The sequence below is a fragment of the Aphidius gifuensis genome, linkage group LG3, assembly GCF_014905175.1.
Source record: "Aphidius gifuensis isolate YNYX2018 linkage group LG3, ASM1490517v1, whole genome shotgun sequence".
Taxonomy (NCBI): Eukaryota; Metazoa; Arthropoda; class Insecta; order Hymenoptera; family Braconidae; genus Aphidius; species Aphidius gifuensis.
In genome coordinates, this window is record NC_057790.1 from 22486086 (window position 1) to 22503894 (window position 17809).

Consider the following 17809-nt stretch of genomic DNA (forward strand, 5'->3'; position numbering starts at 1 on the left):
TATTTTATTTTTTTTTTGGAGTAAATGTATGTATTTTAGAAAAAATTAATTTTCATATTTGGAGGATTAATTTTCCGGAAGCCAGAGATATATGTATTCATAAATATATTTACAAAAGTAACTTTCTTATCGCGCATCATATTTCTGAGAATTTCATTACGTCAAGGTATGATCCAGCCCATAAATAAATCGCTTGGTTAAGGCGAATGACTAATACTTGATTACGCGATACATTGACCATTTTAATAAACCCACACGCAAATAACATGTTTGTTTTTTTTATGTTTATTATTATCATCATCGCTATCTTGTTGTTATTTTATTTTTGATTAAAATGTTAAAATCCTTTTAAAATTTAACAATAATATTTACAATATCATCATACAGATTAAAATAAATGACCTAAATATTTAAATTTTTATTTTTTAATGTCAATTTATTTATGAGCTTTTTAAAAATAATTATGTTAATTTTGTACAATTATTTATTTATAATATTTATCATTTTAATATATTACAAATTTATCTAATAGTTTAACTTTTTTTTTTTTTTCATTCATTCAATTATCATAATTCATCTTTAACAATAATTGTATTTTTATTGCTTTCAATGGATTTTAAATTAGAATAATAATTAGAAAATTTATTAATTAATAAATTATATTTATCATTATTTGATAAATCATTAACAGAATTTAAAATTAAATGTATATCCCTAATAAAATCTAATTTAATATAATTTATACGTTTTTTTGTAATTAAATTATTTGTTAATTTATAACGTAATAATTTTCTATGTTTTATTAGTAAACTTTGTATTGTATCAATACAAAGATGACGTATTTTAAGTATACAATTTATTGGTGATACACCAGCACCTTTATGACATACATGAATAAGTGCTTCAATTCGTAAATCATTGTTTAAATTTTGTAATATAAAATTTAATAAATTTGATATTGTTATTGGTAATGAAAATGGATAAACAGTACTATCCTCTTTTCTTTTAGCTGGAAAAAATAATATTGATGGATAACGATTCATACTGTATTCCCATGGTAAATCATTATTATCACCATCAATTCTAACAAAATATAAATTATTCATACTTGATAAATAATGTGCAACAGTTAAATAAACATATGATATTGCACTACAAAATGCACAATATGGTGAATGATAAAAAACAATAACATTTTTATTATTATCCAATATTGTTGGTAAAAATGTATCAGTTGTTAGCTCAGGAATACAAATATTCATTGAATTACTATTATTATTATTACTACATTTTTTAGATGATTTAAAATCTCTAGCATATCTACGTGAACTATCTGATCTTAGTGTTCTTTTTAATAAACCATTTGAATAATTATTTAAAAATTTAACTAATGTATTACGTGTTAAATTTTTTGATAATTGATATTGACTTTCTTGAAGTGAATCAATTATAATAACAGATGTTTTATCTTTCATTTTTAATATATCTATTCCTAGACCTTCAGCAAAATGATAATAATGAAGGCTATCAACAGCAATAAATGCCAATGATCTATTGGTACTACATGCTGATGCTGTTAATTCAATATTCAATTTATCATTATTTAATAATGATTCATCAGTTAATTTTGTACGATAATAATTATCACCAACTATCAAACGTTGACAATTTTCTTTGATTTTATATTTTTCAATTTGAATAGCTGATTTTGTATCATTTTCATTTGGTAACATTGATATTTTTAGCTTTTTATTATTCACTGTATTTTGATGATTTTTTATATTATCATTATGATAATCATCACAACAATAATGTTTATTAATATTATTTTCATTATTGATAATATTAAATACGTCATTTTTCGAACAAATTTGATAATTTTTTTTAATTTTACAAACGTCATTTATCATTGAACCTGTACTTTCACATGATAAACATTTATTCATAAATATTTTTGAACAACAACTATCATTAATCCATTTTTGTATTGGTAATATATTTTGTTGATAATCATCATCATCATTATTATCATTTATTTTTGATAATAAATTTATACATTCATTAATTTTTTTATCATAATTATTTGGATTAATATTTCGACGTTTTATTTTTAATAATTGAACAAGTCCTTTTGGCCATATATCATCATCACAATTATAATATTCAAGTGCAATTTCTCTAATTAAATTATAATTAAAATTTTTTTTAAAATATGGATTTCTTGGTGTAAATAAAAATAATACTGGACCATCATGTAAATAAGGTGCAAGTGTTAAAGATTTAATACCTGGTGGTTGAAGCCAAGTTATAACTTTATGAAGTGATGTATCAATCCATTTAATAATATTAACTGATGTCCATAATTTATCATTTGGATAAATAAGTGATTCATTCCATAAATATAAACAACCACTTGGAAATTGTTCAATATTAAATTCTCTAATTGAAGTTTGTTTATCAGTTACAATTGCAAATATTGTATCTCTATTTGGATCTTTTTCTAATGTTTTAATTGCTGTTTTATAAAATTCACGATAACCTGGACTTGTTGATAATCCATTAAAATCAATAAAACCAACAAATACTGATTCTGATTCAAGTAATAAATTTGATAAATCTTTTGTTGTTGATATTCTACGTATTGGATTTAAAAAACCATCAAGATAACGTATAATATATGGAGCTGTATTAATACCTTTGTATTGTACACCAGGTCCTTTTGATGGATAAACAACTAAAACTGGATAACTTTGAATTTTACTATATTGTGCACGACATTCTGAACCAGGATGCCAACAATTTATTGCTGCAAAAAATATCTGTAATACAAAAATAATTATTATTCATTATTTATAAAGAATAATTCAAGTTTTTTTTTTGCACACATTACCTGTTTATGATAATATTCAGCAACAATTTCAAATTCATTTCTAATAATTTGTGATTCAGCATCCCAGGGTGCATAATACATGATAAAACTAACATCAGTTAATGATGCTTGTTCAATCATTGAACTCATTTGTCCTTTGTAAAAATCAATAACAACTGAATTTTCATTGAAAAATGGTTTTGCTATTGGTGGTCTAGAAATTCTTGGTGGTCTAAAATAAATAACAAATATTATCAATAAATTTTAATGATTATTTATTAATAATAACTTATAACCTATAACTTACGAACTGTGTAATCCAGCAAATACAATACTTAATAATATTAATATTAATAAACATATTGTTTCACGTAAATATAAATGCATTTTATTATGAAGACGTTCAACTAAGGACAATCTACGTGACGATTCAATCGCCACGTTGCAACTTTGTGTGTTTGTGATCGTATTTGTATTATCAACATTTCTCAGCTCTTCCGTTGTATCCTCCTCTGTCTCGTTCAACATCATCCGTGGGGAAAAAAAAGTAATACGTATAAAAACACAGAAAAAAAAAAAAAAAAAAAAAAAATTCACTTGTATTATCACTTGATTAATTATGTTGTCATTGCTTTGAATTTTAATCACTCAGATTAAAATTAAATTAAATTTATTTTTCATTAAATGACTGTTGTCGTTGGTGAACTCTTTTTTTTTTATATCAAGATGCCGGGTATACACTAGCGCACAATATGACGTGACAACAAATGAACTAAGTGAAAAAAAAAAAAATAAACAAAAAAAAGAAGAACAACAACATGTCTGACAGTGAAGCAAGTAAACAGCTGATTCTTAACACACACTTACAAAAAACACATGACATTTATCAACAAAAGAGAGTAAACAATTAATGATAAATAATTTATAAAAATTATAAACAATGACAAATAGCTAATAAATTGTTGGAAAAATTGTTTAAACATGAAATCACTACTGGTATTTATACCTGACAACTTAACAATTGAAAAAACTGGATATATTTATGGTAAAGTAATTTATGATAACAAACGAGATTGTAAAAAATTTTATATAATTGGTACAACAAATGAAAAAAAAATAACATCAAATATTATTGGTTATTATTCGAATGATAAAATTGAGCTATGTTGTCCAAAAAAAATAAATGATTGGATACAAATATCAAATAATAACACATCAAATAATTATTTTATAAATAATATTATAATAAACAATGAAAAATTATCATTAAAATTTGATGACAATGTTATTATTATTTACAATAAAATTGAATTAATAAATGCTGAATTTTTAGATAAAAATTTACGTGGTAGTGATTTTTTGGAGCTCAAAGAAATACTTGAAAAAAATATAAAAAATGATAAATTAATTAAAAAATCATTGATTAATAATGTTAATGAAAAATTATTAATTTATAGTGTATTGTTATTTTTATATCCAATATTATTTTTAAGTAAAATAACAAATAAATTACTTCCTGTGTTGAAATATTCAACACTTGGTATGCATGTTAATGGATGGCTTGATAATGCCAAATGGATGTTGTCAACAATACTACAAGAAAAAAAATTTAATTTAAAAATTAAAAATCATATTATTGCAACATTGGTTGATGTGTCATTGGGAATATTGGCATTGAGATTGTTGTTACACAGTATTGGTGGTACACCACCTTCAAAAATATTGCTGGACAATACTGAGGTAATAATTAACAATATAAAAAACAACATAAACAATTAATATTGTTGATAATTTTTTAATGTTATTTTATGTAGAAAGTTGTTGAATCTGTAAAGAGTCTTGTTGTTTGGCTAATGGGAGCTCCAGCTGGTCTCAAATTAAATCTTTCATTTAATAAAATGTTGGGTAAATTTTTTCTCTATCATATACATCTTTGGTGGACATTTTTAGAATTTATACAACCAGTTATGGATTTTACATTTGATGTTTTACTATTATTTGGAAGACTTGGTATTACATTTCAAATATCAATTGCTGCTGATTTTTTTGCAATTGTTAGTTTTCATACGTATTGCATTTACGTTTATTCAGCTAGGTAATTTTCTACTTTGCTTTTTTTTAAATTTATTTTGCAATTTTATTGATGATTTATTTGTTATTTAGATTATTCAATATTCAAATACGAGGATTAACAGCATTATTTCGTCTTTTTCTTGGAAAGAAAAAAAATCCATTGAGAGAAAGAGTTGACTCTTGTTCATATCAAGCTGATCAACTTTTTGTTGGTACACTTATGTTTACTATACTTTTATTTTTAATGCCAACAACTTGGGTTTATTATGCTGTTTTTACAACTGTAAATATAATTTTTTTTTTTTTCAAAATTAAAATATTTATCTTTATGATGAATTTAATTAATTTGATTTATTTTTAATTTCTAGTTGAGATTAAGTTTAATTGGATTTGGAGGTTTTTTAACTAGACTACGTTTTTATCTTCAAGTTATTCCAGTTTATACATTTCTATGTTGGATATTTAAATCTAGAAGTACAAATAGTAAGTTTAAATTATATTTTCCTAAATATATAAATTGTTTATTAATGTTAAATTATTAATTTTCAAGGCTCTGTACAATTGTCAACAAAGTGGCGTGTTAATGGTGAACCAATAACATTGATTATGAAAACAGTTGCATCACCATGGAGTGAAACATGGAAACGTTGTATTCCAGACACTCTAAATTATCATCCTGCAATTGAATGGGGAATGATACTTAATAATATATTTTGGGGACAACTTTTATATCCTCTTTAATAAATAAATAAATCATTTAAAATAAATGTCAACTCGAATTTATTAAGTGTATTAATTTACAAAAAAAAAAAAAGCAAAACAAACTAAATTTATTATTACAAATTTATAGACTAGTTAATTTTTTTTTGTTTTTAAATTTTGATACTCATTACCAGCAACTAGAACTTTAATTTTTTCAATTTCATCATCAGGAAAATAATCACCAAGTTCACGATCAAATATTTGATCAATATCATTTGCTTCTCTCAAATAAAGAAAATAAATAAGAAAAATCATTGAACTTATACCAGCAACCAGTGGTTCAAACCATGGTGAATCATCTTTATGACCAGCTTGTGACCATTTTGCTTGCCATTCTGCAGCTGGTGATGATGAATATGGAATTGGTTTATCATTCTCAACATCATCATCATAATCACTTGCTTTTACTTTACTTGATAAATAATTTTTCTGTTGTGTTATTAATAATCTTGAAGAACTAAAATATAAATTAATATGATGATTAGCTGTGTGTTTAATTTTTTAATAAATAATAAATATTTACCTTTGTGACAATGTTCTTGATGCTAGACGAGTTGTCAATTGACCCAATTTGACTAATGCCATGACAATTTATTTGAATAAATTAAAAAATATATATTTCAAAAATATTTGCAATATTTTTTTTGATAAAGTTTGTTAATATTTAATACACACACATGTATTGCACAAGTGTGATTACTGTTTTTATTCAGGTTGTTAACTTACCGATATTGGCATTGTCATAGAGGGAACTAGACGACTCTTGACAACCAAAAATACCCTACAAAAAAAATAACAATTTTATTTTTTCAATTAAAAAAATTAATAACAATTAATGAACAAATAAATAAATAATATTTTTAGTCATTAATTTCAAATAGTATTTTCATTGATGTACTATAATTTTTATTATTGTTTTTTTAAAAATAATAATAATCAAATTGTTTACCAATTTTAATAAATCAATAATTGGATGACCTCTTTTAGTAAATAAGAAAAGAACAATACAATAAGCTCTAAAATTTATTTATATTTTAAATCCTATATCTAGCTAATTTTTTTTAATTAAATAGACAAGGCATTTATTTTTTTTTTAAAGAGAAAAATAAATTAAATGATCATTCGAAATTAATGGCATTTCCAAGAAAAAAAAAAGTCACTAGATGATATAAATTTTATTTTTTCAAATTGACATAAATTGACATTGATTAAATAATCATTCATTATTTATTGTTTAATTATTAATTTTTATAATTTAATAAAATAGGTGAAATGATGTAATACAAAGCATGATGCAAATATTTATGAATTTTTTATCAGCTTCCTATATGCATATTTATATATTTATTTTAATCCAAAACAATCCAAAAGATGCTTTGGAGCATGCGTCCTTAACAAATGCCGGAAATACTACTTGACCAGCCAACGAATTAACAAATTTTATTGCAACAAAAACTTGACAAATAATTTTTTAAATTACCAAAAAAATATAAAATAATATTTTCTTAATTATATTTTGTCAATACAGTTTATTAATAATTTTTTTTTAATGATAAAAAATGTTGATAGTGTTGCGGTATTGACCGGATGTTTGGTAGTCAGTTGACCAAAACATTCGAGAAAATTCGAGAATATTCCGGAACAACCGAGGGTATATAAATGGCCTTGAACACGGCGCGGCATATTACTATCTTGTGAGATATCGTACCAAGCGTGTTTTCTGTGTTTCAATCAAGTTTTAAACGTTTTTTTCTCTATTAGCATTATATCAATTACAATTGAAAGTAAGTAAATTAAATTTTTATTAATTTTTATTTTATTTTGTTGAATTTAAGCTTATTTATCTTGGTAACTTATATTTTATAAATAAATAATTACAAATTAAAAAAAATGAGCATAAATAAAATGCCATTTTTTTTTTTTTTTCTTGAAAATGATGCTTACCTTTTTTGGTGGCTTGTTATACATTTACCTTATAATTAAATTATCGTTTTAATTAACTTAAAATAATATTTAAATTCTTAATTAATTATGAGCCAATTTATATTTGTAAAAAAAGTGATGATAATTGGCATTTTTTGTCATCGTATTAATTTCGTTTTGTAACCTCAAAAATTTTATAATTTAACCGATCAATAATTTTTTTTTTTTTTTTCATGTAAAAAGTGACATAATTTTTTTTTATTTGTATATATTATTTAAATAATTATATGTTTTTTTATATCATAGTTTTTATTTGAAAAAAAAAAAAATATATTGATCGCGTGGTGATGCCATCCATCATAATAATAATAATTTTTTTTTTCCTTGACAAATTCATTTGCATTTAAATGATTCATTTCTTGAAAGACAAATTAATATTTAATAAATAATTTTTATTTTTTAATTTAAATAAAACAAAAACTAATTTGTCCTTGTGTAATAAATTACAGATGCCTGAACAAATGGAGACTACCGGTGAAGTTGAGACCTTTGCCTTCCAGGCTGAGATCGCTCAATTGATGAGTTTGATCATCAACACCTTCTACTCAAACAAAGAAATTTTTCTTCGTGAATTGATTTCTAACTCAAGTGATGCTCTTGACAAAATTCGTTATGAATCACTCACTGATCCAACCAAACTTGACAGTGGCAAGGATCTTTCAATCAAGATTATTCCAAACAAAGAAGAAGGTACCTTGACCCTCATTGATACTGGTATTGGTATGACCAAAGCTGATCTTGTCAACAATCTTGGTACAATTGCCAAATCAGGAACAAAAGCATTTATGGAAGCTCTTCAAGCTGGTGCTGATATTTCTATGATTGGTCAATTTGGTGTTGGTTTCTATTCAGCTTATCTTATTGCTGATAAAGTAACTGTTACATCAAAACACAATGATGATGAACAATACATTTGGGAATCAGCAGCTGGTGGTTCATTCACTGTACGTACTGACAACTCTGAACCACTTGGACGTGGTACCAAGATTGTTCTTCACATTAAAGAAGATCAAACTGAATATCTTGAAGAAAGTAAAATCAAAGAAATTGTCAAAAAACATTCACAATTCATTGGTTATCCAATTAAATTGGTTGTACAAAAAGAACGTGAAAAAGAATTGAGTGAAGATGAAGCTGAAGAAGAAAAACCAGCAGAAGAAAAAAAAGCTGAAGAAGATGCTGAACCAAAAATTGAAGATGTTGGTGAAGATGAAGAAGAAGATAAAGAAAAGAAAGTAGAAAAAAAAAAGAAGACCATCAAAGAAAAATATACTGAAGATGAAGAACTCAACAAAACAAAACCAATCTGGACAAGAAACCCAGATGATATTACTCATGATGAGTATGGTGAATTTTACAAATCACTCACCAATGACTGGGAAGATCATCTTGCTGTAAAACATTTTTCAGTTGAAGGTCAACTTGAATTCCGTGCTCTTCTTTATGTACCACGTCGTATGCCATTTGATCTCTTTGAAAATAAAAAACGTAAGAACAACATTAAACTTTATGTTCGTCGTGTATTCATCATGGACAACTGTGAAGAACTCATTCCTGAATATCTTAACTTCATGAAGGGTGTTGTTGACAGTGAAGATTTACCACTTAATATTTCACGTGAAATGTTACAACAAAATAAAATTCTTAAAGTTATTCGTAAAAATCTTGTCAAAAAATGTCTTGAACTTTTTGAAGAACTCAGTGAAGACAAAGAAAATTACAAAAAATTCTACGAACAATTTAGTAAAAATTTGAAATTGGGAATTCATGAAGATAGCACCAACCGTAATAAATTGGCTGATATGTTGAGATATCATACATCATCATCTGGTGAAGAAAGTTGTGCATTGAAAGAATATGTTGGTCGTATGAAAGAAAATCAAAAACACATTTACTACATCACTGGTGAAAGTAAAGATCAAGTTGCAAACAGTTCATTTGTTGAACGTGTTAAGAAACGTGGTTTTGAAGTTGTTTATATGACTGAACCAATTGATGAATATGTTGTACAACAACTTAAAGAATTTGATGGTAAACAACTTGTATCTGTTACAAAAGAAGGTCTTGAATTACCAGAAGATGAAGAAGAAAAGAAAAAAATGGAAGAAGACAAAGTTAAATTTGAAGAACTTTGTAAAACCATGAAAACAATTCTTGACAACAAAGTTGAAAAAGTTGTTGTATCAAATCGTCTTGTAGATTCACCATGTTGTATTGTTACATCACAATATGGCTGGACTGCTAACATGGAAAGAATCATGAAAGCACAAGCACTCAGAGATACATCAACCATGGGTTATATGTCTGCTAAAAAACATTTGGAAATTAATCCAGATCATCCAGTCATTGAAACACTCAGACAAAAAGCTGATGCTGATAAAAATGATAAATCAGTTAAAGATTTAGTTGTTCTTCTTTTTGAAACATCATTATTATCATCTGGTTTTAGTTTGGAAGAACCACAAGTACATGCTGCACGTATTTATCGTATGGTCAAACTTGGTCTTGGTATTGATGATGATGAACCAATTGCTGAAGAGCCAAAGGTTGCTGATGAAGCTCCAGCTGTTGAAGCTGATGGTGAAGATGCATCACGTATGGAAGAAGTTGATTAATTTAATCACTTTTAGACTGAAAAAAATAACAACTACACAACAATATATCAACAATAACAAATTTTAACTGGGTCATTAACATTGTGATCTTGTTTTTTTTTTTTTTTTCTTCATTTTAACATACGTTAAAGTTTATCCATTTCATGACTTGATTAAATCATTCCTAGACTTCATGTTTTTTTTTTTTCTTCTTTTTCTTTTTTTATATAAATAAAATACCAAATAATACGTAGGTCAATATCATTTTTGCTATAATTTCATCGTAATAATAAATAAATAAAAAGAAAAATTAAAATAATTTTTTTAATGGTTTTTTATTTTAAAACACATCCAAATGTATTTATTGAATAAATGTTTTTTATATTAAATAAAAATTAATGTACATAAATTTATTTCAGACAAATAACTTGAAATAATAATTCAAATATTGATAAATATATTTTTTTGTTTATTGAAAAAATATTTACATTATTTAAATTATTTTCTGTTGAAAAGATTTAAGCAACTTTCAAATGTTGACAATGCTGGAGGTATACCTGTCAGCTGATTCCAAAGTGCAATAGCTATTGGAATATTTTTTTGTTCAATTAATTTGTTGATTAATAATTTTATATTTTGCTCAATCTCAGGTAGACTATGATTTAAAAACATTTCTGCAATAATTTTATTGTAAATTTCATGATGGGGTGAAAATGATGATGTTAAATTTTTGAAAAATATCTCTTCAAGTATTGGTAATGAATAATTTATTTGATTTTGATTTTTTATCATGTTGATGGCTTCCTCGTAAAGACTGGAATTTGTTGTTAATAATCTGAGATATATTTTATCCTCATTTGTGCATTTAACATCAAAATATTTGATGAATTCTTCAAGCAGCTGAAATATAAAAAAATAAATTATTTAAAATACATATTAATTTATTGAAAAAAAAATTTATAAATTTACCTTGGAAGGAATTGCTTGTTGATGTAAAATTTCTTTGTACTCTTGAAGAATTAATTCCTCATAATTAGAATTTGTTTTGTTTGTAAAAAATAAATTAACAGATTCAATGAGACCAAATGCTGGATGTTGATCAACTGATGTGAATGCTGGATCAACAAATACAGGCCATTTTTTAATAGTATTTTTAATTTTTATATAATCATTTTTTGTTTTAATTTTTGATATTAAATTTTTTATAATATTAAATCTTTCTTTTTCAGTTTTAATATCATCATTAATTGGCATTTTTTCATCTTCAGCGTTTTCTGATTGTTGAGAATCAACTGGTCTTTCAAGTTGAGTAATATTTTTATTTTCAGTACTCTCACTGTGATCAGAAAAATCATCCCAGTTGTCATTCCATCCACTATTCTCTTCAGCATCAGCTGAAGTAGTTGTCATTTTAAAAACTTTACTTTCATACAAGCTACTTAGAGAATTTGTGTTGTCTTCTTGATTTAAAATTACATTATCAGTTGCATCAATTTTTTCATCTTCTATTTCAAATTCATGATCCCAACCATCATCAATTTTTTCTGTATTTTCACTGACATGTTTAATTTCAGACTCTTCATTTAATAATTCATCTTCAATATCAAATTCATTGTCCCAACCTTCTTCAATTTGTTCTTCTTGTTTTTTCTGATCAATCATATTTTTATAATTAACTAATTCATCCTCCTGTACCATCTCTACATTTTTAATTTGATTAATTTCTTCTTGCTTAACATGATTAACACTTTCAACATCATCATCATCATCATCATCAATAATATCTTCTTTAATATTTAATTCATGTCTCTTTTCTTTCTCTGATTGAGCATCATCATCAATATCAAACTCTTGGTCATCCCATCCTTCCACTTTTGTATCATCAACAATTTCCTCAATTATTTTATCATTTTTAAATATATTCTCATCATCAATAATTTCATCAACTTGTTTATCTTTATCAAACTCAATTTCTTGCTCCAATCCTTTATCAACTTTTTCAACTTGATGATCTTTATTTAAATTATCAAGTTTTTCATGCCAATAATTCAAGGCTTTTTCAATTTCTCCATTTTTATTTTCTTGAATTTTTATTTTCATATTTTCCATCAAATCATTTGGATTACAATATAATAAATTTTTAATTTTTTTTAGATTTAATTTTTTAAATAACTCTAATGAAAAATAATAAATAGCTGTTTGTAAATATAATTCAGTATTTAATAAGCTTTGAAAAACTTGATTTGCATTATCAATACGTTGATTTTTAATATTTAATAAATATGATAAACCAAGAGTCCAATCATCAGGCATAATATGACCAGATAATTGTACAAATAAATGATCAATGTCATTAATTTCATAGCCATAACATGCTGTTTCATTGAGTATTGTTACTCTTAATAATGTTTGACATATTTTTAACTTTGTATTATCAATATCTGGCATTGAATATTTTGTATATTTTGTATCAATTCTACTTGTTAAACAATTATCATAAATTGATTGATAAAAATAAGGAAAACTTTGTACATTACCACGTAATTTTTCTTGTGATACATTATCCTCAACTTCATATGAATTTTCCCATATATTATTTGTATTTAAATTTAATTTTTTAATCCAAAAATTATGATTACTAACATTTTTAAATATTCCAATTGTTGAATTTTTAAATATATTTGCTGAATTTTTAACAATGTCAGTTGATTGTTCAATAATATTTGGTACAAATGCATTTGTTGTTTCAATTTGTGGTGTTGTTATTGCATCAGTAAAATCATCATCTTCATCTTCTCCATCATCATCATCATCATCTTTATCATTATCTTTATTATCTTCATCATGTATTGTAATCCAATTATCAATATTTTTATTTAATAATTGTATTTCAATTAAATGCATTTGTCGTAATGAATCTTCAAGTATATTATTTGGACCATATGTTATAGCAAACCATAAACATTTTTGACGAAATGATAAATCAGTATAGTCATTTGAATAGCCAAGTTTTTGTATAATACTCCATGCTGAATAATAACAATTATCAATTAATTGTTTACATATATCTGAGCATATTCCAAAGTCATTATTTTCAAATGATTTATTTGCAATTAATTGTAATATTTTACCTTCACGTAAACGTTTATTTTTACTATCAATATTTAAATACTCAGCAAGTTTTAATATTTTATTAATTTTTTTATATCCATTTATTGAATTGTTTAAACAATTTTCAATTAATTTAATTTTATCTGGACATAAACGTACATGTAATGGTAAAATATTTATATTAAATTCTTCAAGTATTTGAAGTGAATTTATTAAATCATATTCTTTTTTAATTAATAAATTATCATCGTCAATTAAATGTAAACAATTTTTAGCTAATTCCATATTTACATCATTTGAATTTTTACATGTATCAAAATATTCTCTAGTTGCTTCTAATATTAAATCAACAGCTTTATTGTATGATACTTTTAATAATGATTTTTCATTTTTTTTAGTTTCAATAAGTGTTTTACAACTTTGTATATTTAATTTTATTCCAGATGATAATTTTGTCCATAAATATATTTCAAAACAAGTATCAATATCAATTGTTTTAAATATAAACGATTGTATATCCAACATGTCATTTAATAATTCATTCCAAGAATCTTGATTTTCTGATAATTCAAATTGTTCTTTTAAATAATTTGCCATGTCATTTAATATTAATTTAATTTGTTCAGCTTCATTTTTATTTTCATTGATAAATTTAAGTGTTGATTTAACATGATATTTATTTAATATTTTTAAACAATCAAGTTCTTTTTCAAGTTCTTCCATTGGGCTCATTGTACCACCAATATCTTTGCTACCAAGTGGCTTTGGAATTGATTCAAATATTTCTTTAGCTTTATCATAACAATCATGATTTGTACATGAATAAATACAATTTAATCCAACAGCCATAATATCATCAATGTAATCAATTAACTCAATATCATTTGTCAATTGTTTGAAGAATAAAGCTGGTAAATTTAAATTACATTGACTCAACATTATTAAATAATTTGGCAATAATTTATTATCTAATTTACCACCTAAATATTTTTTTTTTCTCTCTATAAATGGTATAATATAATTTTTAATTCCATTTATAAATGTTTTTTCATCTTCTGATGTTGACATGAGTAATTTAATTTTATCCAAATCATGTAATTTTTCAAGTTGAACTAATGACATATTATCAAGATATAATTTATAAACTAAATCATCAAGTGTTTCTAATTCAACTAATAAATATTCAAGTTCAGTTATTTTATGGCTTTTACCAATTTTAATTAATTCCAATGAATTTTCAACGATACTGCAATCACGTTCAATTTGATATGCTCTTGATTTATACCATTTACGTAATAAATCCATTGTGAGTTCAGTATTTTTGTATGATGATAGACCAGGTTCAGCTTCATAAATTACATCAGAACCGTCATCATTTGGCTCTTCAATAATATCATTAAATTCACATTTTTCTGACCAATCCATTGGTCTTAATTCACGTTGATTTAGTAAATATAATTGACCATCATCATCACATTTTGGTAGTAGCTTTGAATATTCCAATGGACTCAATGTTTCAGGAAAACAACTAATAATACCAAGCCAATGTGGCATTAAACTTGTACCATGATAAGTAAATAATATTTCAACAGCACTATAATTACAATTTTTTGAAAATTTAATTGCATTTTCAACAATAGATAAACTACGAAATTCTTGATAATTAATTTTATTATAATTTTTTATATTATCAATTATAATTTCATATGTTTTTAATTTATCTAAATGATTTAGCAATTTTTTTCTATAATTTATTAATTCTTTTTGTGATTGTGATAAATTTTTTAAATCAATTGTTCGTAATATTTTATTAATTTTTTGCATTTGAATTAAATTTTTACTTGTTTCATCTAATTCTTTATTAATTTCATTTGTATCAGCATCTTCATCATCATCAATGACAAATTTACCATCATCAGAATCAGCAATAGCCATAAATGTTTCAAAATTAGCACCTTTTAAACCAAAATTTAATAATTCTCTAGCAGCATCAAGTGTATCTGGTACACGTATGATACATTCACTAAGTACCCATGATCTTTTACTAACTTTACTCAAATGATTTTTAATTGAATTTATTGAAAAATCAGATTTTCTCCATTGTGTTTGATAAACTAAATCTTTATCTAAATTATAAGAACTAGCAAGTTCTAATGCTTCTTCATATTTTTCAATATTTATTTTTCTTGTATATAATTCTTCAGGTGTTGTACTTTTTAATCCCAATAATCTATATGTTCTTTGTAATATTTTTAGCTTCTTTCTTTTTGGTTGAAATTTTTCAATATCAGTCATTGAATATAATATATTATTAACTAAATTTGTTGTATAATTTATTAATGTTATTTTTTCTAAATCATCATCATCCTCATCATCATTATCATCAACATCATCATTATCTTTATCACTATCAGATAAATCAGCACTATTATTACTTTTTGTATTATTTCTTTTTTTGCTATTTATAATTGTTTCACAATCAAGACATAAAAAACCTTTACCAATATTAAATTCTGATATTTGTGGTTGTCCATATAAAAATTCTGGATTATTACCAAGTAAATTTGTTAAATTATTCATTGAACATACTGTAACAGTACCACAATATCTCGTAATAATAATAGCATAATCAGACCACCAGCCAATATCAATTGGATGAAATTCACTAAGACCAGTTGGAAATTTTTTAATCTTTTTTTTATTATCAATTGAATTATGAATATTGTAATTTGGTTGTTCATGTAATTTCCATTTTTTATATAATTTTAAACTTGGTAAATACCAAAGTGATATTGTACCATCAGTATGAAGACATACTAAATTATTATAATTTGGTGATATACTTATACGAAATATAATTGGTTCTGGTGGTGTATTAAATACTGGTATTAAATTCCATAATGATGGTTTATTTTTAATACTATCATCATCAAATGCAAATGATAATTTAAAAAATGGTTCATCATTTAATGGTCTCCATGATGTCAAGCCATTATTTGCTGCTGGTGATGATGATAAACTTTTAGTTATACTATTACCAGCAACAATATATATATTATGTTTTTTATCATAAACAAATGCATTAACACCTTGTCTATAAAAATTACCAAATGAAAATTCATAATTTTTTTTATACTCATTTGTTGATATGAAATATGATTTTAATAAACCACTGTATGTTACTAATAACAATTCATATGTCCATTTATTATTGTCATTATTAATTGTTGATATATCATTTTTAAACATAATTGATGATATTGCATCACCAGCTTCAAGTATATCTGGATTTTGTGATATTGTTTTTGGACTTATGTTATATGTATTATTACCCAATGAATTGTAAAATGATAAATAGCCATTACTTGATGCTAAAACAATAATTGTACCATCTGGACTACATGATAATTTTCTCCATTGTGGAAATGCATCTTTTGGTATTGATGCTTTACCAATTGTTGTTGTATATTCATCTTTTGATCTTCTTATGTCAATATAATTATCTTGTAATATTCCAAGTAAACGTCCATTATCACCAGTTGTAAATTTCCATGGTAATGTTAAACTTATTTGTTGTGATATACTTTCTGGTAATGAATATCTATTGTTAAGATATCTAAGAGCATTTTTAATTGTTCCAGTTGTTGATAATATTGCACTGTCATTTTTACATTTCTTAAAAAACAAAAAAACAAGTGTTATTTATTTACAATATATATATTTTTTTTTTTAGAAAAATTATTAGAGTAATTGTTGATGGAAAAATTCATTAACATCTGGATGATAGATATTTTATTTTTTGTATATTTATTTATATAAAAAAAACTTACTATTAATTCAGGCTCTTGAATTTTTACCAGATATTCAACTAGTTCATAAAGAATTGATTCATTATTATCAGAATTTTCTAGATTATTATCCATTTTTTAATTTTATTTTTACATTTATTTATTGTTTAATTGACAAATAAAAAATATACAATTTTTTAAGAATAACCTCTGTTATTTGTTATTGTTACAGTGACAGCGATATATTTTTTTTTATTTTTACTCACACATATTTCGACATATGTAAGCACCAATAAACACCGTGGTTTTAGTTTATTGGTTCAAGTTAAAAAACCGGGAAAATTTTAATGCTCATTAAGAATAATATTTTAGTTGTTTTATATAAAATTTAAAAAATGATAAACAACACGTGTGTTTATTTAACAGTGATTTATAGAAATAGCTGAGTTAAAAAATCATCCCACTAAAAAAAATATGTACATTAGGATTAAAAAAGAAAAAAACAATTTTTTATATTTACAATTTGATAATAACTTGGCAATATATATAGAGAAGTTGAAACTAAATTAATTTTTTCTAAAAAAAATATCAAGCAAAAAAAATACAATCATGAATAATAATTATCAAAA

The 17809-nt window shown here is 24.1% G+C and overlaps 5 protein-coding genes across 5 annotated transcripts; 2 read left to right on the forward strand and 3 right to left on the reverse strand.

Annotated features, from left to right (window-relative positions):
• Positions 1–2: 2 nt before the first annotated feature.
• Positions 3–3455, reverse strand: LOC122852919 (thioredoxin domain-containing protein 11). Its single transcript, XM_044153046.1, has 3 exons — positions 3177–3455; positions 2891–3101; positions 3–2819 (listed from the first exon to the last, which is right to left on the reverse strand). Exons 1-3 carry the CDS (start codon positions 3398–3400, stop codon positions 567–569), a joined length of 2688 nt encoding a protein of 895 aa, XP_044008981.1. The 5' UTR covers positions 3401–3455; the 3' UTR covers positions 3–566.
• Positions 3456–3850: 395 nt separating this feature from the next.
• On the forward strand, positions 3851–5734 carry LOC122852922 (phosphatidylinositol N-acetylglucosaminyltransferase subunit Q). Its single transcript, XM_044153050.1, has 5 exons — positions 3851–4609; positions 4684–4964; positions 5033–5225; positions 5311–5425; positions 5493–5734. Exons 1-5 carry the CDS (start codon positions 3851–3853, stop codon positions 5681–5683), a joined length of 1539 nt encoding a protein of 512 aa, XP_044008985.1. The 3' UTR covers positions 5684–5734.
• On the reverse strand, positions 5699–6806 carry LOC122852923. The gene is made up of 3 exons (XM_044153051.1): positions 6654–6806; positions 6228–6485; positions 5699–6161 (listed from the first exon to the last, which is right to left on the reverse strand). The coding sequence occupies exons 2-3, from the start codon at positions 6287–6289 to the stop codon at positions 5798–5800; spliced, it is 426 nt and encodes a 141-aa protein (XP_044008986.1). The 5' UTR covers positions 6290–6485; positions 6654–6806; the 3' UTR covers positions 5699–5797.
• A 345-nt stretch (positions 6807–7151) lies between these two features.
• On the forward strand, positions 7152–10530 carry LOC122852920 (heat shock protein 83). The gene is made up of 2 exons (XM_044153047.1): positions 7152–7488; positions 8137–10530. The coding sequence occupies exon 2, from the start codon at positions 8137–8139 to the stop codon at positions 10300–10302; it is 2166 nt and encodes a 721-aa protein (XP_044008982.1). The 5' UTR covers positions 7152–7488; the 3' UTR covers positions 10303–10530.
• LOC122852918 (neuroblastoma-amplified sequence-like) lies at positions 10148–17413 on the reverse strand. The gene is made up of 3 exons (XM_044153045.1): positions 17223–17413; positions 11251–17067; positions 10148–11181 (listed from the first exon to the last, which is right to left on the reverse strand). Exons 1-3 carry the CDS (start codon positions 17313–17315, stop codon positions 10780–10782), a joined length of 6312 nt encoding a protein of 2103 aa, XP_044008980.1. The 5' UTR covers positions 17316–17413; the 3' UTR covers positions 10148–10779.
• Positions 17414–17809: the final 396 nt, after the last annotated feature.